The sequence below is a fragment of the Otolemur garnettii genome, unplaced genomic scaffold, assembly GCF_000181295.1.
Source record: "Otolemur garnettii isolate 467f Iridium unplaced genomic scaffold, OtoGar3 scaffold00007, whole genome shotgun sequence".
In the NCBI taxonomy this organism is placed as follows: domain Eukaryota; kingdom Metazoa; phylum Chordata; class Mammalia; order Primates; family Galagidae; genus Otolemur; species Otolemur garnettii.
In genome coordinates, this window is record NW_003852402.1 from 41,200,967 (window position 1) to 41,225,633 (window position 24,667).

Genomic DNA, 24,667 nt, shown 5'->3' on the forward strand with positions numbered 1-24,667 from the left:
AATGGAGAGATCAGTCATCTTTTTTTTTTCGTTCTGTACACCTAAGTCACGAAGAGTATAGTTTGGAGTTCTCCTTGTAAACTGGAGGAAGCAAATATTGTTTATTTTTTGAGACAGAGTCTCACTATGTCAGCCTCAGTGGAATACAGTGGCATCACAGCTCACAGCAACCTCAAACTCTTGGGCTTATGTGATTCTCTTGTCTCAGCCTCCCAAATAGCTGGGAAGTACAGGTGCCTGCCACAAGGCCCAGCCTGTTTTTTTCTTCTTCTTTTTGTTGTTGTTGTTGTTGTAGTTGTCTTTGTTGTTTAGCCGGCCTGGGCTGGGTTCAAACCCGGCAGCCTCTGTGTATGCGGCCAGTGCCCTACTCACTGAGCTACAGATGTCACCTAGAGATTAGTCATCTTAAAATAAGCAATATCGTCTACTTGGTTTCCATGCTTGGATAAAAGGACTGTTACCTCTGGAGCATTTGAGTGAGTACAGTGGGGAATAGGATTTTCTTTATCTGTTGAGAATTTAGTTATACAGAGGAAGTAGTGCTTGGAAAGAATAGTTTTTTCTAATAGGTGTTTTCTAATGTGTTATTTACACAGATTTCTAGTGGTAGAATCTTTGAAATATATATATATATATGTATTACATGTATCTATGTATGTATGTCTTTGTTTAAGTTTTAGGTTGAGTTCCCGATGTACAAACTGCTCCCGTATGTAAAGGATTAACCCGTTGGTTGGTTGTGGTGCTGTGGGCTTCCCTCTCTTGACTATCACTGAGATGCTGCTCATTTCCTCCCCCCCCATCACAGAGCCTTTTGTTGCCTGGAATGATCCTCTTGTTTTGGCTCACATCTCACTATTTGCACATTATGGATCTGGATGTTCATTTCTCTTTCCAGATTGGGAGGTTTTGTGTCATTATCTCTTTTACTCATTACTCTTTCTCTGCTTTTTCTGAACCTCTTTCAATGTATAAATAGGTGCTGTCGATGGCATTCTGTAAGTCCTGTATGCTTTCTTCACTCCTTTTAATTCTTTCTCTTGTTCTTCTCTCTTCTCTAGTTTCAAATGACCTGTCTTAGAGTTCACTCACTATTCTGTGTGACTGACTCTCTATTGAATCTTTTTTTACCTCACTTATTGTATTTTTTAGTTCCAGAATTTCATTTTGGTTCTTTTTTTTTTTTCTTTAATGGTTTCTATCCTTGAAACTTCTCATTTTGTTCATATATTGTTTTCTTGATTTTGTTAGGTTTTTATTCTCCTATAGGTCATTGAGCTTTTTTCAGAAAATCATTTTGAATTCTTTGTCAGTAGTTCATGATACCCATTTCTTTCACATCAGCTACTAGAGCTTTATTTGTTTCATTTGGTGACATCCTGCTTCTCTTATTCTTTGTGATTCATCTAGACTTGTGTTGATGTCTGCATTTGGAGGAGCAGACTCGTCCAATCTGCTGCTGAGAAGGTAAAAACTTTCTCCTGTTTTCTTGGCCCCCTAGTTATTAAGCAAGACTGGAACTGGGTCATGTTGGGTTCCCAACCAGTGGACTGGGGCCTGGGTAGGTGTGGTTCCCGCCTGTTTGGGGAGCAGATGGGACTGTCTCTAAAAGTGTGGTTGAGCAGGGTTAGAGCCATGTTATGGGGCTACTTTCAGGGCCTCAGTCAGGTCTGCAGCTGACGGGTCTGTTACCTGCTGCAGAGAGGTATGCTCTCACTGGATTCTTGGGCAAGCCACTGGGCAGGCAGGACCATCTTTAGGGCTGTGGTTTAGAACAGGGCTGGACCTGGGTCACAGAACTATCTCAGAAGCTGCAGTTGAGCCCAAAGTCAGTGAGCCTGTTACCAGAACTGCCAATAGACATGGTTTCTGCCAGGTGGGTCCCTGGGCAGGCAGGACTCCCGTGTAGACTTTGGTAGAGTGAGGTTGAAGCCAAGTCACAGCTGGTGCTTTTTTATCCCTGGCCTTTGAGTTTCACCTTACCAAAAAATGCTTGATGCTGGCATTTGTGTTGGCTGACTTAGGGAAGGAAGGGAAAGTAGGCATTATTTCCCTGGCTGGATTCTAATCTTAGCTCTATTGCTCATTTACTATGTGACCTTGAACATGCGGTTCTCTGAGAATAAAAAACACTTCCTTACTGTTGTCTTTTCTTTTTTAAAGCAAACGGTAGTATCTCCCATCTCAATTTATATCTCTTAAGTCTGTTTACTTTATCTATAAAACAAGGATACTCCTTTTGTATACCCCATTGTTATTTGAATCTGTTGTGAACATACATGAAAACACTTAGGGAAATATATTCAATAATTATGAGGTAGTATGACAGCTACATCATAGGTGCTATTAGTTTAGTGGATTTTCAGTTAAACAGATTTTCGTGAACTGTATTAGAAATCTAAGTGCCTCATTTAACATTTACTTTGTGGGGATAGAGTATACTCTCATATATTAAAAGCTGAAAGTAGGGGCTTTTGTGTTCGTAACTCTCTTCTGCCTAACATAGTTCCCATCAAATAGTTGCTGCTCACTAAGTTCTTAGTGAATAACTGATCTTATTCATATATTTATGAAGTTATAAAGAACTTTTTATACAATAGAAAGTTTCTGAGACTTCTTGCAGTGAATATGGATATTTGGACAAGAGTGCTAGCTGTCTTTTAATTTTATATATGTATTTACGTGTGCTTTTATGTTGAGAACTGATTTAATGGTAATAATGGAGACTCTACAGAGTTTTTTTCTGAGGAAATTTAGGATAGTAAGATTGCTTTGTATAATTTTCAAGCCTTATAATCATCAATGAGATTTTACTAAAAACAGCTAAGAAACTACTTTGCTCTATTAGAGGGTGGAAATTGACAGAGAGCCTTATTATTGTGCTTTCTATTTTAAAGCAAATGTTAGCATCTGCCATCTCAATTTATATGTCATTTTAAGGTTATTAATTGGCTTGTTTACTAAGTCTGAGCTGCTCTAGTGTGTCAACTGTATTACTTGAATTATATGTTTTATAGGGAAACTTACTGCTGAATTTGTGTAGTTCAATCTTCACATGTTTAGTTCACTTTATAGAGTAGTGCTTCTCTGTATGTTTGAATATAGTACTTTTTAAAATTTTTATTTGTTGATTTTTACTTTTAATGTTTTGATCTTTCTCCAGTTCTTCTTGCTTCCTTAAGCATTTTAAATTCTCTTAGAGCCTACATTTATTATTTGGGTTAAAATAATATATATAGCTCTTAAAGCACTTTCATCATAATTTAATCCAATGCATTATCATGAGTATACATATGGCACTTTAGGCAACTTAAATGGGACTTTTAAGTACCAAATTCAATTATTTCAAAATATCAGCTATGTTTGCCATTCATCTTTTTAAAAAATAGATATGGTCTGGAATTTTTCCAGACAGCTAATTAAAGCTCTAATATTCCAGTAAACATAGCTTCTCTAGTCCTAATCTTTCAGTGTATACAAGAGCGATTAAGGTTGGGCATTTTCTGTGGGCATATAGCAGATCTAGAGAGTTTTATTGTGACCTTTATGGTATTGGCCTCTGTTTGGTTATCTGCCATTTTAATATGCAAAGAGCCACTAGATCAGAGATAATATATGTAGTTCTTTTTTAATAATAAGGAATTTCAAAAGAAAGACACGCCTTTGCCCAATAAAAAATATGTCATGTTTAAGAAATCAAATTTAAAAAAATATTTTCTAGTAAAGAGAAACAGTTTTAGAATACAGGAGATGTTATTGGGTGTGAATGGAGAACCAGCCTTTGAGTACGTGCATAGTGAGGAAGGAAATGTTTTATGGTAACATGCCTATAAAAACGAACCACTGAGTTGTAACTGAATTGGTTGTCATTTAAGTGAGTTGGGTGTATTTTCCAGTCGAAAGTAAGAATTGTGATTAGAAAAATCAGTGTACAACATACAAAGAGCAGTTGAATATTGACAGAGAGCCTTTTCTAATTTGAATTAAGGTAGAGTAAGGTAAAAGCGTTTTAATATAATAGAGAATTCTTTGGAATTTTAAGTTCTTTGAAATTTAATCTTTTTGGTACAAAGAGATGTGTAGTAGCTCAGTTAGGAAATGGGAAAGTACCTGTTAGATTCAGTGATGTGGGAGTCATATCAGTCACTTAGTTTCGGTCATAATAAAGAAACGTATTTCCATTTTGTTACTGTGATAAACAGGTTGCTTTTTTCTTCTTTTAAAAGTAGGAAATACTCATTGGTAGATTATTTACTTTGAAGTTTTTAAATATAATGAGGAGGAACTGCAGCAGCTCCTGCCTGTTTTCAGGGAACGTGTTACAGCGGCAGCATTATTGTGGTGTTACTGTAATCTTCTTCCTTGATCAGTCTGCAGTAAGGCTGTCTTAATGTCTCCTGTATCTCTGCTAGAGGTAACACTTAACTGTTTATTCTCTGTCTTACTATTGGAATCCATCCGAAGTGTACTTGAAAGAGTATCTTTCTTTATGAATTCTTAATCATGGCTGAGGCAAGCGGTAGATTAGATATAAACCTAGAAGGTGCAGGGAAGATAAAAACTGTTATGTTTGTATCCATTTGTGAAGTAAACAAAAGCTGGAAAAGAAAATCCGAAGAGATGGGAAGTGTGGCAGATACTCCAGAAACGTAATGGAGGTGACGAAAGGGTTCCATGGGAGACGAGAAGAGAAAATGACTGTTATTCATTGTGAAATGCTAACTATTGATCTTGCTTTGTTTTCCTAAAACAGCAATTCAGTGCAGGGCATTTGATAAAAAGGTAAACCACGAGTGGAAAAGCCTTTCTTGTTTATCAGCTCATTTAAAAAAATCAGCAGCATGGCTTAATGCCTTTTCTGTCAGTCTCTTTCTCTATCTGTTTATTGCTGATTTGACAGTCTCTGGTCCTCCTTTGCCGTTTAATGTGTGTGTGTCCTTTGTTTGTGCTGGTGGGTTTGCTACATTTGGCTGTGAGAGAAAAGCCTGCCTTTGCCGTATTGGTCTAATTAGCCTCTGGGTGAGCATATACATTAAAGAGACATTCTAAACCATGAAAGAAGAGAGCTCACAGCAACGTAGGTTTTCTTCATATACTGGGGTTTCGCCTGTTTTATTTCCTCCACGCGCTGATGGCCGAAAGCTTGTCCGGAATGCTTCATTTGGAGGATACAATGAACTTTCTCCGTCCTTGCCAGGTTTGTTTGTTTAATCTTGCATTCTTGTCTGAATTTCTTAAAGACTTCTCATTAAAATAAAGCAGGCATTTTAACACCTTAAAGCGGCTTTCATTTAAACAAGACAATTCTAAGGTGAAAGCTGAGGTTTCAGTAACTGCTGCTAGACGGCTTGGCTTTTCCATGTTTTCTCTTACTGTCTCCTCAGATAAAACGTGAACTGATTTCATTGAAGTCAGAATCGTGAGTGCTTACTACATACATTTTTACTTTTATTATAGAAATAAATATTGACCCTTTAATAAAATTAAAGCTTTGCTGACTTGAGAGAAATGCAAAATTCCATAATAAACATATTGCTCTGAGGTTTTACCAGACGAAGCCCAGATATTTAATATAGATTATTTGGCCATTTTCTGCAAAATAATAACCCTATTAAAATTGATGTATAAGCCTTAATCTTTCTACTTTGTATCTTAATCTTTTATCTCAAATCCTGACTTAAGTGAAGTTTTCTGCCAAAGTATAATTTTTAGAATATCATACTTCTTGTAGATGTATTTGTATGAAATTAATTTTTGCTAAAGTTATGATTTTTAAGGTAATATTTATTATTAAATCAGTCGTTTGAGAGCTACAATTTAGTCATGTAAACAATTGGTCAACGAGATATAGATATAACTTCATCTTTTTTGTTTGAAATTATGACAAATATTCGGATGTTTTAAAATATGCATAATTTTTTGTTTTTCTCTCAAACTGCTTCATAATTGTGTTTACAACTCTTTTAAGATTGTATTTTTTAAAATAAAATATTTTTTAATACTCATGATTGGTTTAATACTCAACTGACTGAAACTGGTACTTGCTTTAACTACTTACATTTTTTTTCTGATAAATATTTTCCTGAACTTGAATTAAATTTCTTGTCTTCATACTAAACTTTATTCCTGGCTTTCGATAAATAATTCATGCTGATAGATGGTATATATACCTTCCTTTGATATGCAAAACACCTTATAAAGAGTGTTCAGCTAAGCAGTTCAATACATTATTATAAATTTACTGATTTTGTTTTCTCTGCCACCAGTGTTTCACAAAAACATTGGAATCCAGAGTCCTGAACTGTGCCTAAGTAGCAAAGCTTTAAATAGCATTCATAATCTGTATTTAGTCTTCTCAGGGCAGCACAGTTACTATCTTGCTTCTTTCTTACATTTCAAATGGTACAAATTTTTGTGTTTGTCTTATTAGAAGTGGCTTTGCAGATACAATGTACTGAAAGTTTTTAATGTTAAATATCCTCTTTGCTTTTGCAGTGAGACATTTCTGTTCCTGTATTTCTCTTGTCTCCTTGTTTGTATTTTTTAAAGACAACAAGCTTACTAGCAGACACAGCTGACCTTCATGCCACAAGTCTACTTAGTATTAAAGAATAATCATGTGACCCTGATAAACAATAAAAAACCCTTACTTTTTCAAAGTTTAGTATTTAAGTAGGCAATTAAAGTTTATCTTGTCAAAGAATGTATTGAAGGTCGTCTTGGATGGGTTTGTTTGAATAGGAAAGTCAATGGTTTGCTTTGTTTTCTAATTCTTGAAATACAGAAAATCATATTTGTAGGAGTGATTCCATTTTCTCCTTAATACAATCAGCTATGATAAAAAGATCTCTAAAATGCCTGCTTTTTTTTTTTTTATTGTTCTGGGATCATTGAGGATACAAGAAATACCTGCTTTATTTTATCATCTAATAAGTAGAATGGAATTAAGTACTTCAAAGAAGGGTCTTTGTTTTAAGTTAAAAATGTAAACACATTTAATTTTTTATCAGATATTGCATTGTTGTACTGAAAAAGTTATTTTAGATGTATTTACAACATGATATCATCAGAGAAAGAGAAAATTATTCTACCTTAGTGGGTTTTTTGTTTTGTTTGGGTTTTTTAGACATAAGGTCATTCTTTCACCCCGGCTAGAGTATCTTAGTGCAACCACAGCTCACTGCAGCCTCCAGCTCCTGGGTCAAGTGATCCTCCTTTCTCAGCTTCCCAAGTATCTGGAACCGTAGGTACATGTCCTCCCACTTGGCTAATTTGTAAATTTTTTTGTAGTGACAAAGTCCCACTATGTTGCACAGGCCGGTCTCAAACTCTTAGCTTCAAGTGATATTTAAAGATAATTTTGTTTTAGCATGCAAGCATACCTTTTCTTATTTTAGTTTTCCTTCACAAAATCTTTTTACTTTTACTTCTGTTGTAAGAAATTTGTTGCTAAAGCTTTATTCTTTGTGATGAACTATAATATAAAGATGGTGCCCCTGCTGTTTTGTTTAATCTGTGTCTGAATACTGTATTTTAATCTCAGCTATTAACTTCTAGATATGCTCATTTTAGCAATCTAGAATAGTACCTAAAAATTAAACAAGCTGTAAGCAAAGAGAACATCTAAGACAACTGAGCTTTAGTACATAGATGGACTCTTTTTTAGTATATTTCAGTGTCTCAGACTTTTTTCCGTTTCTTCATTCTTGGCTATGTTGAGTATAGTTAATGTATTAATTCTAGATTTATTTTGTAGATACTGATCAAATCTCCATTTGTGGGTATGTATGTATAATCTCATTTTAACAAGACTGAAGCAACATAAAATTTGCTCTGTTATATCAAAACATTAAGGAACCGGCTTATTATTGATATATATTAAAAGGTTATATCTTACCATTGATGATAGTACTTGCATTGTAACAAATTAGAAGTTATGGGTAGAATGCTAATCTATTCCAGAATGATACTGTATTGCATTACTAGGAAACGTAATCTCAGGGTACTTAAGCAAGAAACATCTAATGTAGAATTTATTTATAGATGAGAAACTGAAGCCCCTGGAAGTTCAAGAACTTGACTGTAGTTATATACACTTCAAGGGAGAGTTATAGTCATTGGAATTATTTTGAATCTCTGACTACTCTCCAAATGAAAAGATTAGAACAAAGATATAATAGCTGTTTTTAAAAACCAAGTAAAATATAATTAATTTTTTTGTTTGTTTTTTGTTTTGGTTAGTGGAACTCTATCAAATTCTTTGTTTTAATGTTTAAAAATGTTCCCAAAACTCACACCTGTAATCCTAGCACTCTGGGAGGCCAAGAGGGGCCAGTGTTTCAGCTCAGGAGTTCCATACAAGCCTGAGCAAGACCCCATCTCTACTAAAAATAGAAAAATTAGCCAAACGTTGTCGTGGCACCTATAGTCTTAGCTATTGAGAAAACTGAGGCATGAGGATTGTTTGAGCCCAAGAGTTTGAGGTTGCTGTGATTTATGACGCCACAGGACTCTACCCAGGGTGACAGTGTGAGACTGTGTCTTTAAAAAAAAAAAAAAAAAAGTAGCATTCTCTTGCTTCAGAATTCAATACTATAACATCTCATGCATTTTCCCTATAGAGAGACTGACCACTGGGGGGTTAAGTGTCTTGCTCAAGGTCATTCAGCTAGTGAATGAGGTGCCTGTATTTGAACTTAAGCAGTCTGACTTTACAGCTCATTCTCTTATGTCTCCTGCTGCCTTCATTATCAGCATTTACCTTGCTGTATTATTTTTGTTTGAGTACCTACCTTCTCTGTAGACAATAACCTTTTTAAAAGAAAGGAATGACAGAGAACAGTGTCATTTCATGTTTTTAATCCTGGTATTTAGTGCAAGGTACATACGTATAGTAGGTACACTGTATTTATAAGAAATTAATTTATTATCATTTCCTAGTTGATTGAAGGGTTTGCCATCTGTCATTCTAAATATCTATCATTTTGAATATCACTATTATTATAGGTTTCTGTAACCACAGATAAGGTAGGAGTCAGCCTGAACGTACGCTTACATGGTAGTGATGGAGCTAGATGCCTGGTTTCAGATTCTGACTTAGCTTCTAAGTGATCACTTTCGGAAGGTCTTTGGCTTCAATAAAATAAAATACCAAAAAGATGCTCCATGGATTTACATAAGTTAAACAAGAAATAGTATTTTAGAAAAAGGTTCCTAAGAAAGTTAAAATTACATGTATTTTGTGGAGAAAGGCCTTTTCATTTTGGGCCTCAAATTATTACTGTGAGTAAGTTCTCATTCTTTTTTTTTTTTTTTTTTTTTTTTGAGACCACATCTCACTTTGTCACCCTCAGGTAGAGTGCGGTGGCATTTAGCTCTCAGCAACCTCAAACTCTTGGGCTCAAGTGATTCTTTTGCCTCGGCCTCCTGAGTAGCTGGGACTACAGACGCCCACCACAATGCCTAGCTATTTTTAGAGACGGGGTCTTGCTCTTACTCAGGCTGGTCTTGAACTCCTGAGCTCATGCAATCCCCCCACTTCAGCCTCCCAGGGTGCTAAGAGTACAGGCGTGAGCCACACACCCAGGTGAAAATATCTCTATGGCCATAGATTTAGGGAAGAATTTCTTAACACCCCAAAGAATTAACCAGTAAAGAAAGAGATTGCTAAATTTAACCATATTAAAAATTAAGGGCTATTCCCCAAAGAAACCATATAACCTGTAAAAAGCCAAGCTATATAATAGGGAGATAGATATTTGTAATAAATATAATTGGTAGAAAACCAGTATCTAGAATATAACAAGAATTGCTTTATAAGTCAGTAAGAAAACTGTAGTTAACTATTTTTAAAAACTGCATAAAAGATCTAAAGAGGCTCTTCACAAAGGAGACTTAATAGCCAATTAACATATGAGAAAGTATTCAACATCATTAGTAATTAGGGACCTGCAAGCTAAGACCTTATTAATAAACTGATAATGTATCACCAGATTGGCAAAAATATTAAAGCTTACTAATGTTATCAATACAGAGAAAGGAGGACTTTTACATACTTAATTTGATATTATTGAAGTTGAAGATAAACATATTCTATGACTCAGGAATTCTTCTAGCCAACAGTATCACCAGAAATATTCATAGCACCATTGTTCATAGGAGGAGGAAACTAGGAACAACCAAATGTTTATCAATGGTAGAATGGATACATATGATACAGCCCTACAGTGTGATTCTGATCAGCAGTTACCATGAATTAAATGCCTACTATGACATGCTAGTAAATAATTATTGCAAAAAGTCAAGATAATTACTTTTGAGAAGAAGGAGAGTGGATTGTAATTAAGACTCACATTGAGGGAGATCCTATGGGATGTTAACAATTCTCAAGTCCTTGATTTGCACAGTGGTTACATTAATACTTCCTGTATCTGTTAAATTATATATTTGCATTTTATACATTTTTCTGAAGATGTGCTAATTTCACATTTTAAAAAGATCTTTAGAAGTAAAAATGGAGCCCAAATATATGTTAAGTATTAAGTGTCTCAGAGAAGGTGATAGCTAACAAGGGCTACACAGTCAAAGCAAGACCTCCCCAAAGAGGTGGCCTTGGGTCTGGAGAGGTACCATGGCATTGTAGAAATAGCATAAATAAAGGTAAGTTTGAACAGTTCTCATTCTATCACTTGTTGACATTAGTCAACTTAATTTATTTCTGTGAGCATTACTGTTTTTAGCTCTAAAATAAGGTTAATTTTTTGTGTGTGTATGATATTTTAAGATTAGAAAAAAATAAGTAAAGCCTCTAGCACAGTGCCTTATCCCCACAAGGATTCCTACCGATGGGTATTGCTTATTGTTTTTATTAGTATTGTTGTGTTAATTAATTATCATTATTGTTGATAAATGAATCAGAATTAGTTAGGTACAAAGTAAGTTAAAGGGATATAGACTAGATTGGAAAAGATGCCAAAGCAGAAGTCTAGAACTGGAAGACTAGGGAAAGGTGTGTGTGTGTGGGGGGGGGTGTGTGTGTGTGTGTGTGTCTTTTTTTTTTTTCAATTGAAGCATAAGTATACACACACACATATATATATATAGAGAGAGAGAGCTATATAATGTATAGTTACATACATAGTTAAGTGTGCAGTGTTTTGGATTTTTGGCCATGTGTAGACATGTGTAACTATTCCTCAGATCCTCAGAAGACTACCTCAGGCCCTTCTAGTCAGTAATTCCCACAGCAAAGATAAGCCACTATTTCAACCTCTGATACCGTAGATTAATCATATGTTTTGTACCTTTTTTCTTAATGGGGAAAAGTGGCTTCTTTTACTCAGTATCATGTCTGTTCTTTTTCATTGCTGTGTAATAATACATTGTATGGATATACAATAAGATGTTCATTTTTCCTGCTATCAATGGTCCTATGTATGACTGGGTTCCAGATTTGGGCCATTATGAATAAAGCTGCTGTGAAGACTCTTACACCTCTCTTTTGATGGCGATAGACATACTCATTTCTCTTGGGTGTATCTAGGATTAGAATTCTCTGTGTTAGAATATATGTACATTTAGCTTTAGGGAATACTGTCAAATAGTTTTCCAAAGTGGTTATGCCTCTTGATACGCTCACCAGTAGTGAACAGAGTTCCAGTTGCTCTGTTTTCTCATCTGTGCTTAGATGGTGTTAGTACTTTCAGTTTGGGTCATTGTGATAGCAATGTGGGGTTGGGGAGGGTAGCTGCAAGAGGATTTACTGCCCCAGGTCACTAATAAGCAAACTTGGGAAAAGTCATGATCTGAACCTATTCTTCATTAATGGTAGTAGTCAATAATGTGTGGTAGACTTCAGGAATCTTGTCTATAACTTTTTTTAAATAAAGGAGTGATTTTTAAGTAATATTGGATTTCTATATATGGTGGAAAATGAATTAAAGCCTAAGAAATATTTTGACAGAGCCTCTTTTGCTGCTAATAAATACACTTTCATGACTAACTTTTCAGGATAAAGATTATTTTTCACATTTAAGGAAATTACCTTTGTCAGGTCTAAAGAAAGAATTACTAGTGTGACACTTTGCTTTGCTCTATTGGAATTACTCTTGGAAATACAGTTTACAAAAATATGGCAATAATTTAGGTCGTTTGAATGTTTTTCTGTGTTCTTTGCATTTTACACTGATCACCTTCTTGTTTGCTCTCAGTTGAACCTCACAGTATTTGAGCAGACTTAACTGTTTTAGGAAGCATTTTGCTGTATTCCTCCATAGTTTTAAATAAGTTGTAAGTTATCAGGGCCAGCTTTCAAAATAATCCTTTGATTTGTAGGTTTGAGGTATAGAGAATCTTTTTTTCCCCTTCGATCAATGGAGGTTTATTAAGCCAAGATTCTGAGGATACGCTGAGGGAAAGCATGAACTGAAGATAGGCCATGGCTGTTTTTCTGAGGGAGGTTGGAACCTTCAGCATGTTAAAGGCATAGAGAAGGAAAAAGGTGAAGATGGGGGAACTGATGAGATAATGGTTACATTCTTGTGGGGCCCTAGAAATCTACATTTTAGGCTTGGTGCCTATAGTTCACCACTTAGGGCACCGGCTACATGCAATGCTGGTTGGTTGGAACCCCGCCTGCTGAACAAACAAACAAAATAGCCAGGCATTGTGGCAGGCGCCTGTAGTCCCAGCTGTAATGGAGGCTGAAGAGAATTGCTTGAGGCCAAGAGTTTACGGTGAGGTGTGACACCACCGCATTCCCTCTACCAAGGGTGACAAAATGAGACTCTGTCTCTAAAAAAAAAAAGAAAAGAAAAAAGAAATCCACATTTTTGTATAAAATAAGGGAGGAAAGGAAGCATCAGTTATATAGGTGTCCCTGGGTAGGTGGAAGAATGTCTGATTCTGCCTTATCTCCAGTTCTGTTAACTGTGAGATGAACCTGGAATTCATAATTAGTGTGGAATCAGTTTTAAGTGCTAGACATAAGTACAATTTGCACATTCTTGCAGGTGATGAGGCTGGGGTAATGGAACACTGGCAAGCTGGTTGGTCAGACCACCTGACCGCCTGTCCTGCATGGCCAGCTGCCCGCAGTTGAATTGGATTCATGTATTAGAATTGAGAGGTGATGCACAGTCTAGGTTTATGAGTGTCCTTTCCAACATTTGAAACTTTGATGAAGACTTCGCTTTTTTAAAAAGTTTTTTCTGACTTATGACTTCATTTTCATTTACTGTTCTATTTTTAAAATGTGTGAATGGCAATACAGTGAACGAGGCTTTTTTCTTGATCTAATAAATAGATTGATCTAGATTTAGCTAAAACCAAGACAATGCTAGGATAATTGAAGTCTGAAAATAAAACATTATTTCTTTTCATTTACAATTTATATTTTAGAAAATACTCTCTTGCACATATATTGGGAAGATGTTTGGAGTGATTTATTTTAGTCATTACTATTGAGAATTACTTATTACAGTGTTTAAATATTGTAGATTTTTTTGGGGGCGGGGGGCAGGGCTAGGTTTGAACCTGCCACCTCTGGCATGTGGGGCCAGCCCCCTACTCCTTTGAGCTACAGGCACCGCCCTAAATATTGTAGAATTTTTAAACTGAGTTAGGTAACTTTTTGGTTTTGATTTATGCTAAAGTTTCAAATTCCTGTAAGTTTTCATTTAAAATTCCATGTTGCATTTATGAAACAGGTTTTTTCCCCCAGTCTTGGGATTGAGTGATCTTTCCTTTTACCAGAGAGGGGGTAAAAAGATTCCTTTTTCATATGACATAAATAGATAAGTAAATATCCAGATTAAGAAAATTGAATGTGTTTGTTTTTAGCTATTATAAACTAAATACAGAATAAATAGTATTATCATTGATACACTAGAAATGATTTTAAAATGCTTCAGGCATTGATTTTTTAAATGTTACTTTTATGACTAATTCTATGTTAATTTTTTTAATGTAGGTTTCTGTTAGGCTCAGAACAGATAATCATAGGGAAGAGTTTATTACCTGTCCTCAAAAGTAGAAAAACCTCATAGGATGTGTAATGTTCCTTCTGTGCCTGCTACACAGTCCCAGTGTTCACACTTCTCTAACTACGCCTTTAGAATATTCATTTGTTAGTATTAATGTTCTGTATCACTTTAGAGATACATGTATGTGTGTCCCACTGCTGTCATGTGGTACAGATTTATACTTTCAGAATTTGTGTAGCAATAGACAGTGATATGTGTAACAGTGAGAGTCAACATTAAGTGAATGTGTACTATGTACAGAGGTCGACAGGCAGTCCCCAGGATATGAATGAGACAGGGTCTGTAGGTACAGCCGTACATTGAAGTCGTATATAAGTCAGAACAGGTGCTTATATGTATTACCTGTAATAGCCTCTATTGTAAGTGCGAGTCCTCCATGTTTGCCACTTGGAGACGGGGAACTTAATGTAATAGCTTGCACTCATGAGTACAAGTTGTAAGTTATATGTTTGTAACTTGGGGACTGCCTGTATGCTAAGTGCTTTATCTGCATCATTGTCTAATTCTCACAGTAAGCACATTATTAGATTTTTTTAAAAAGTCAATCCAGATTTATTTATTTTTTGAGGCAGAGTCTCACTGTGTCACCCTGGGTAGAGTGCTATGGCGTCACAGCTCACAGCAACCTCAAGCTCTTAGGCTTAAACAATTCTCTTGCCTCAGCCTCCCAGGTAGCTGGGACTGTAGGTCTGACACAACACCCAGCTATTTTTTGGTTGGAGTTGTTGTTGTTTGGCAGGCCCGGGCTGGGTTCAAACCCACCAGCTCCAGTGTATGTGGTTGGCGCCCTAGCCACTGAGCTACAGGCGCCAAGCCTCAATCCAGATTTATTTCTCTAATCTTCTTTCATTACCTCTTCTGGAATTTTCCAGTTTAACAAGAGGTTGAAAAGTATGTTGTGTTGGTCCTCTGAGAGTTCTTTATCAAAAGTAGCTCACTAGAATAAAAGCTCTATGAGGGCTGAATTCATGTAAAGTACTAAAGGAACACAGAAAAGAAATCTTTTGCTTGATGTTAGTAGGTTCAGGGAAGGATTTAATTATGTCTCTAATCCTTCATTCTAAAGAAAGATTATCCTAGATATGACCTTTTAGAGGTATTTATAATAGTTTAAAACTGTATGTACAAGCTTCCTATGCTGATGTATATCAAATTTGTATTCGCAGTTGTATGACTTAAATATATTTCCTTTTTATAATTAATTATAATGTATGTTCAAAAGTAGTAAGATTGATAATGTTTTTTCACAGGTTTTGAAAGAGGGAAGGAAGATATTTCTCAAAATAAAGATGAGTCTTCACTTTCTATGTCAAAGAGTAAGGTAAGTATATTGTCCCCAGATACATGATTATGACATTTTTCTGATATTTAAGATGAGAGTACTAACACTGAAATCTTGTCAGGCTTCCATGGGATGTTTTTATGTTGATATATCTAAAGCACGTGGTATGTATAAAAAAATGAGGTTTCACTGGAAGCTAAGTGCTGTTGGTTACTTAGCTGTTGGTTACCAATACGGCCTATTGGTAATGAGCACACTCTCCAGAGTACCACTGTTTCTGTGTGTGCCACAGCAGTGCTTGTCACCCTGGAGTCCTGAGGGTTCCATTCAGACAGATTCTCTGGGCTTTCTCAAGTGTTTGGATAGCAGTCACAATATATACATTTTACCAGGTAAAGACTTTTGCAGTAGTAGCCTGCCATTGAAAGACATTTTCTTAGAATAAGACATAATTTCCTAAACCATTATTTCTCAGACTGGGATACTAACACTTATTCTTGGGTCTGCTGAGCCTTTTTTCTTTAAGAATACACATTCAAATTTGAGGAACACTGTATGATGCAGTGGCTTCCCCATGGGTCTTGTAGTTCACTAGATTTTCTGCAATTTGTCAAGGTATCTGACTTTTGACCATTCTTTCTGGTCAAGTTTAGAAGCAGGAGGAGCTTTTGTGCTTGTGGACTCAAACGTCAATGACATATAAGAAGACCTATTTAGTCTCAGCAATAGACCCTTATTTTACAACTCAACATTTCTTGCTTCTGTTTGGGGGAGTGGTTGAAAAGATTATACAGTGTTTTTATGCATGATTTTTACAAAAAGATTATTCATACTTTTCAAGTGTTCACTACATAAAAGGCCATCTAGCATATGTATAGAGTACTTAGGATAGAAATTTAATAGGATTTAGTACTTTGTATTTATATAATATTTACATGAGTCATATGTAGATCTTTAATTAATGAAAATTAAATAAAATGAGAAGTTCAATTCCTCAGTTATGCTAGTCACATTTCAAATGCCCAGTAACCACATATGGCTAATACTTAGCACATTATGCAGCTGAGCAATAGAGAACGTTTGTCATTTAGAAAGTCCTGCTTACCAGGCAGCACTGCTTTAGATTCAAAAGAGCGAGTTTGAATCTTGAATCTCATTCTTTACCTCTAACATTTTAGATGTTAATTACAATGACATTAATAGCTACTTTAAAAAAGAAAAGAAAAGAAAAAGGGATGAGGTCTTGCCATGTTGCCCAGCCTGGATTCAAACTGTGGGCTCAAGGGAACTTCCTAAATGGCTGGGACTCCAGATTATTGCACCTGGCTTACTAGTTACTTTCAGTTGAGAGCTAACTTGTGCCATTTTAACTCCCATTACAATACTGGAAGACAGGTATCACTGGCCTCACTTTATGAGTAAGCCAAATTGTAGCTCAGAGAATTTAACTCTCTAAGGATCAAAATAACTAGAGCAATGGTTCTCAACCTTCCTAATTCTGCAACCCTTTAATACGTTCCTCATGTTGTGGTGACCCCCAACCATAAAATTATTTTCGTTGCTACTTCATAAGTGTAATTTTACTACTGTTATGAATCATAATATAAATATCTCATATACAGTGTATTTAGGCGACCCCTGTGAAACGGTTGTTTGACCCCCAGAGGGGTCACAATTCACAAGTTGAAAACCACTGAACTAGAGCGTGGTAAAAGTAGAATTCAAAGTGGCTTCAGTTTTCTTTTCCATGCAAAGTAGATAAGATCTGCCTCCCAGATTGTGATGCAGCAAGTGCCTGACAAAGTAGCTGATTGATAATAGGTGTTTAAGAATGTATTTTCCTACTTTGAATAAAGAATTAACCATGGGAGCTATTTGGTATAAGTAAAATTATACTCACCATGTTACTTCCCAAAAGCTGAAATTTACTAATTCTCTCATAATTTATTTATTTATTTATTCTTTTTTTGAGACAGGAGCCTCAAGCTGTCCCCCTGGGTAGAGTGCCGTGGCATCTCAGCTCACAGCAACCTCCAACTCCTGGGCTCAAGCGAGTCTCCTGCCTCAGCCTCCCAAGTAGCTGGGACCACAGGCGCCCGCCACAACGCCCGGCTATTTTTTTTTGGTTGCAACCGTCATTGTTGTTTGGCGGGCCTGGGCTGGATTTGAACCCGCCACCTTGGGTGTACATGGCTGGCGCCTTAGCCACTTGAGCCACAGGCGCTGAACCATTCTCTCATAATTTAGATTGAATCTCAGTTCAATATAGTTTAGGAAATCTGTAGTTGTGGATGGGCTCAGTAGCTCACACGTGTAATGTCAAAGCTTTGAGCCCAGGAATTTGAGGCTGCTGTGAGCTATGATCCACACCATTGCCCTTCAGCCTAGGTGACATAGCTGGACCCTGTCTCTGTAACTAACTAAATAAATAAAATAAATAGAAGAAGAAAGAAAGAAATCTATAGTTGTTAATTTGGCCCTAAATATTTAAACTTATAACCCACTCTAATTTTTTAGGAAAATCATAAAATTTATACATTTATTATTTAACCTCATTCTGATGGACTTCTGAAGATTTCTATTGTTACCTAACTAACTTTGGGTAATAAAAAATTATTATTCCTGGCTAGGCATGGTGGCTCATGCCTGTAATCCTAGCACTCTAGGAGGCCAAGATGGGTGGATAGCTTGAGCTCATGAGTTCGAGATCAGCCTGAGCAAATGCGAGACCCCCATCTCTACTAAAAATAGAAAAACAAAACCTGAGGCAAGAGGATTGCTTGACCCCAAGAGTTGGAGGTTACTGTAAGCTATGACACCATGGCATTCTACCCACAGCGATAGTTTGAGACTATCTTAAAAAAAAAAAAAAATTTTTTTTTGGTTATTCCTTTCATGATTGATATCTTTAACTGAGACCATCAAACAATTTTAATTTTATACTCTTATAGACTTGATGCAAAAAATATCAATACTGTTATTTAGTCATAGGATTTGGGATTAACTGTTCCTGCTTAAAATGTACAACGGGAAGCAGTAAGCACAGTGGAACATGCCCTCCTCACTTCAAGAACACTTTTTTAAAATCAACTTAATTTCTTTTTCTCATGCATCTTTTCCTAGGTATTTTCACTGTATGAATGAGTGAATTGGAAAAGTCAGTTAATCATATTCCAAACAAAGTATCATTTTTAAGTAAATTTTCAGCACAGAGAATTACAGTATAAGTGATGGTCTAGCAGGATAAAAGGAGTCCTCTTACAAAGATAAGGGGTTCCAGAGCCAGCTCTCTTAATTCTTCATCCATCTATATCTGCTTGCCTATAGGTTTGCTAAGTTGTTTGTTACTTGCCTTAGAAAATACATTTACCTGGACATTTAAAAAAAAAACCTCTCTAAATCAAAACATCTGATGCAATCATAGTAATTTGTTGTTGTTCTATCTGTAGTATTTCATAATTTTCAAAGTAAATTGCAAAGTATTTTCATATATTAATGTCTGATTTATCTAAAGGACAGTGTGCTTTTCTTTAGCAACACTAGCAATCTGAAGTATAAACCTGAAACACGGCATTTACCAAGTCCTGTGTTAACAGGTTATGAACACTGTGACCTCATTTAACCCTTAAGCATTTAACGCTTAACTCTGAATTAGTAGTATCTTCATTTTACAGATGAGGAAACTAAGATGACAGAAATGAAGTAACTTCTCAAAGTCACATAGCATCAAAAGAAATAACAGTAAGAGGAAAAGAAAAAGAAAAGAGAAAGAGTGAAAAAATATAAAGTGCTGAGCATTCTAAGGCCATTTAATGAAGAGCCAGGTAGTATTACACAGTAAACTGATCTGTCTTGATGGCTGGCATTAAGGTAGTGGTTAGTAAAGTTTCTGAAGGAAGGGAAACTTAATTTAGTAAAATATTTTCAACGGAACTGAATTCATTCGAATTTCAAATGTTTGAATTCAAACACTTCAAAAATGTTTATCTTTTTTGATACTTGAAAGGTGTGTTGGTTCAGAAAACTGAAATAGTAGTGTATAAAAAGACTATAGTACTTGGTGGCTGGTTCTTTTTCACTTCACAACTAGGCTGCACAGTACGGCAGAGACTCATTGAGGTATGGAGGCTGATTTACTGAGCTCAGGAGACACCCAGAAGCCCTGCTCATCTCTTGTGTACTGGAATTTTAGGAATAACCAAGCCAGATTTTGTCATTGGATTTGTTGGGGAAACAGATTCCTTCTTGTTCATAAAGATAAGTCTTAAATTTGAGTTTGATTAAAATGCTATATGAATAATTTAGGTGAGAAATCAATATAGTGAGATGACTAAGTGCCTGAGGCTGGGAATTAGACTAAAGTACAAATCCCAGCTCATCCACTTAGGCAAGATATTTAATCTGTTTCTCTTAGCTTCCTCGTTACTGCTGTCGTAGAGGTGCTTTGAGTATGTCAGTATTTAAATAGTTCACCCTTGAACGACATGGGCTGGGGTGCCAACTTTGAGCCCCTGTGCAGTCAAAAATATGCATATAACTTTTGCCTCCGCCCAAACTTTACTAATAGCCTACTGTTCACTGAAAACCTTATTGATAATTTAAAACAATCAACTAACACATATTTTGTATATGTCTCATATACTATAGTCTTAAAGTAAGCTAGAGAAAAGAAAATGTTAAGACAATCATAAGGAAAATATATTAGTACCATTAAGTGGAAGTAGGTTATCAGAAAGGTCTATATTCTTGTCATCTTCACATCGAGTAAGTTGAGGAGGAGGAAGAAAGGAAGGGTTGGTCTTGTCTTGGGTGGCAGAGGTGGAATTGGAGAAGGTACAAGGGGAGGAAGGAGAGACAGGCACACTTGGTGTAACTTTGATAAAAAACGCAGCATATAAGTGGACTCACACAGTTCAAACCAGTTTTCAAGGGTCACACTGTACTTGGTAAGTAGTAAACAGCTATTAACCGTTATTGACATCTAAGCTATAATTTAATACTTACATTAAATTTAGCACTCTTCATTTAATAGTGTCTGAGAAGTACTATATACATTTCCCTATTAAGCTGTGGGAAATAGAATTTCCTCATAATTTTAAAACATTATATTCCTCTGACAGTAGCCATGCCATCTTCGTTTTCCCAAGGCCAAGGGGAAGACAGAGACCTGTTTGGCCTGAGGAATTTCATGAAATTGTCTAGTGTCACCGTATAAGCTATCATTGTGGGAGTGAGCAATGTGATATTTCAAGCCCTCTTCCTAAAGGAGTAACTTTAACAAAAGTTTATATTTAGGTTAATCTCTCTCTTCTACATTGAGAATTGTTTGCATTTCCCTTCTAATTTTGCCAGTTACAGCCAGCACCAAAATAACCCATATTTTGTACCAAGTAGCAGAGGCATTTTTAGGAGAGAGGAGAGAAATGAGCTGCAAGTGCCAATTTTATTTTCATTTTGTTAATTCACCAGGTATTTATTGAGTCCCTCCTTTTTTTCAGGTGATACACTGGATAATGTTGAAAAGTAAACATGTTATCAGTACTCATGACTCTAAAAATGGAATGGCTGGGCATGGTGACTCAACGCCTGTGATCCTACCACTCTGGGAGGCTGAGATGGGCGGATTGCTTGAGCTCAGGAGTTGAAGACCAACCTGAGCAAGAGCGAGACCCTGTCTCTACTAAAAATAGAGAAGTTATTTTTAGATACAGAATTATATCCTGGCATTGTGGTGGACACCTGTAGTCCCAATTACTTGGGAGGCTGAGGCAGGAGGATCACTTGAGCCCAGGAGTTTGAGGTTGCTGTGAGCTATGATGACAGTCACAGCATCAACCTCAAGACAACAGAGTGAGACTCTGTCTAAAAAAATAATACATAATAAAATAAAATAGAATGAAGGCACATCCAAAATCTTAATCCTTTATCATATCTAGTGATACTGTGCCAATTTGGTCATTATTGAATGACCACCATTCATTGTTTGAATGTTCAAAAGCCCCCATTTGAATCAACTCTCTTGGCACTGGGAGCACTGGAATTTAAGTACCTTCTGTGCCTGATAATAGGTAAGAATAAAAATCTTAGGATATTGAAGGAATATATTTAATTTTGTTGTTCTAAGAAAAATCAGAATAGCTTATAGCTTTGTACTCTTCTACTCTGGTGCTCTAAACAAGCACTGGATTAGGAGACCCAGCTTCTGACCCCTGTGATGTTAATGATTATTGGGAAGATTTACCTTCCTTCCTGAGCCTCCCTTTCGTGGTTTGTAAAATGGAGATAAAGCTACCTGCTGTAGCTCTTCAAGGTTCTCATGACAATCAAATAAAAATGTGAAGTATAAACTGAAAGTCTGGAAACAAATTTAAGACATTAATATTTAGGTCCACTGGATAAATGGGAAGAAGTAGATTCTAGGAATTGTTACACTGTACAAACTATAGTGGTTCAATATTAGTTTATAGAGATGTTTTTATTACTATTGGAGGAGGAGTAACAACAGAGCAATGTGTGTACCAAAGTGTTAGACTTTACATGGTTTGGTTTTTTTATGTAGAGTATTTCAACTGTTAAAATACAGTATTACAGGGCAGTGCCTGTGGCTCAGTGAGTAGGGTGCCAATATACTAAGGGTGGTGGGTTCAAACCCAGCCCCAGCCAAACTGCAACAAAAAAATAGCCGGGCGTTGTGGCCGGCGCCTGTAGTCCCAGCTACTCGGGAGGCTGAGGCAAGAGAATCGCCTAAGCCCAAGAGCTGGAGGTTGCTGTGAGCTGTGATGCCATAGCGCTCTACTGAAGGCAATGGAGTGAGATTCTGTCTCTTAAAAAAATAAGAATAACAATAATAACAATATTACTTGAGCTACTTTTGTTCTAAGTATAATTAATTAATTTTATATGTTCTTCAAAATACCCTGAAAATTAGGAAGTAAAATTTACAAATGATCTTGTTTATAATAACTAAACATTGTAAACTAATTTATTGATTACTTTTTACTTTTATATATCTGTGGGTTTAATATGGGTTTGTTTTTAAACAAAAATAGTATATAAAGAACATTATTGTTTGATAATCAACTGCTTAAATTACAGCACCAAATGGGAAGAATCACAAACAACTTTCACGTTAATTTTGAATGACGTGTAGAGTAAGTGAAGGTTTTAATTTCCCTTCTGTTCATTTCTGTGCAATTTCAGTCTGAATCTAAACTTTATAATGGCTCGGAGAAGGACAGCTCAACTTCAAACAAGCTCACAAAGAAAGAATCTCTTAAGGTTAGTTTTCACAGTTACTTCTGAAATGTACTTTGAATGTGCTGTTAGAAGGAGGCTAATAAGATAAGGAAACGTGTGTATGTTTTCCCAAGAAGGGAAAAAAATCTAGAGGTACAGACACACATAGAAAATGTTAATATTTGTGTTGTACGCTGGGGTCAGCTGACAAGCCTGCTTGATGACTATCTCAGAGCAAGCCTCCTCAGTCCTCACCTGACCAGTCTAAGCCTGACCTGGGGCTGAGCACTTGATATCTCCACACACATATCCCAAGCCAGACTTAGCACTGTGTCATGGGATACCTGCTGGGAAACTCTGGTGGCCCTTGAAATTAGTTTGCTAACTGCTGGGTCACGCAAAAGTTTTGTTCATACTACATAATGTTTTAAAAATTTGTACTAACAAGTGCAAGTCTAGATTTTTAATTTCCCTTAAGAAATATGTAGTGTTGGGCCCGCCCTTCCCAAATGGCCTCAGAGTCTAGAGCTTAAGAAATGCACACTTTCCAGCCAAGATCCCTGGCTGGTCTGTCTTACCCTTTTATGTTCCATGCCCCGTCTTGGATACATTTGCAATCTCATATCAAATCTCTTCATTCAAGTCTATCAATGAAGACCAAAAGTCTAAAGTTTTGGAGGTATAGAATTATTCAAATTTTATTATATATAGTGAGTAGTCTACTATTAAATGCAGCTTTTGTGGTGAAAGATATTAGTATCAAGAAAGAGAGCAAAACTTTCATTTGCAGCGTGGTTTGTAATATGGAAAACCTGGTAACAGAGGTTTCTATCAGTAAGAGAATTTATTAAGAAAGATTGTGTAAGTACTTTTCCTAATGGTTAGGAGCACAGCTCTTGGAGCCGGGCTGGTCCTATTTGAATCCTCACTCCACACTTACTGTGTGATCTCGGGCAAGTTACTCCCTCTACCTCTGTTTTCTCATCTATAAAACAGGAATAATAATAGTTCTACTTCCCGAGGTTATCGTGAGGATTAAATGAGGTCGTGGTAATAGGGTAAAGTGCTCAGAACAGAATGCACTCAGTCACTACTCCTGTTATTTGTAGTAGAAACCTGCTGAACAGTTAAAAGGGTAAGGTGGACGTGGAAACTTCAAAAAATATTGAATAGGGGAACTTTTTTATGTGTTAACCACCCCACGCAAAAGTCTACATATTTCTATAGATTGTGCGTACATTGGAAAGGTTGGAAAGGACAGTGTTTTCTAGAAGGTTAATAGTGGTCAGTCCCCAGGTTGAGAACAGGATGGAGTATGACAAAGATGGTTTTTAGATGTACTGTTTGAAATTTTTACCAGGAGATGCAAATAATATGCGAATAATACATGTGTTCATGTATTATAGTTTTAAAAGAAGTAAAAATCTTTAAACAGAAAACTGGACTAATGATCAGAAAAACTAGATTCTAACTTTGATTGTCTAAAACTTCCCCTAGCTCTAAAACATACTTTTTTAATCCTAAGATACTAGCATTCTAAAGAGGTTAGAATTTTATCCTATAAATGCAAAAAGTTGAAAAGAAATTGCTTATTTTTATTGAGTTTTTAAAGTTTTCTATCATTTTCATAAAATAGGTGCAAAAGAAAAATTACCGAGAAGAAAAGAAAAGAGCTACAAAGGAGTTACTCAGTACAATCACAGACCCTTCTGTCATTGTTATGGCTGACTGGCTGAAGGTCAGTGCACTACTATCCTTGAATTGGAATTGCTGAGTGTTTGCCTCCAGGGTGATTGTTTGTGAATTGTGGTCCAGAAGCTCTGTGCTGTGACCTAGAGGGAGGCAGAACCTTCACAGCTCTTTCACAGCAGTGTCCATCACAACAGTTTGTAAAAAGGCTTCTTGATCTATGTGATAGACTGTCTACTGTGGTATGTAGTAAACGTTTTTTGTTTTTTAGGATTATTAAGTATTACTGTAAACTTGGTATATACTTTATTGAAAAAGAGAATAGGTAAAGTTCAGTAAATTGTTTGAAAATCATTAATTATCAAACACACATAGTCCTGTTTCATACCGTATTCTTTTGAACTCTGCTTATTTTTAC

General features: G+C 36.1%; 1 protein-coding gene across 1 annotated transcript in view; it reads left to right on the forward strand.

Moving 5' to 3' along the window:
* The window catches only part of OSBPL8 (oxysterol binding protein like 8), a 159,803-nt gene that overhangs the window by 97,556 nt on the left and 37,580 nt on the right, over positions 1-24,667 (forward strand). The window contains exons 6-8 of the mRNA XM_023509243.1: positions 15,293-15,363; positions 22,525-22,602; positions 24,197-24,298. Coding sequence (XP_023365011.1) covers positions 15,293-15,363; positions 22,525-22,602; positions 24,197-24,298 — 251 coding nt within the window. The remainder of the gene's footprint in view (positions 1-15,292; positions 15,364-22,524; positions 22,603-24,196; positions 24,299-24,667) is intronic.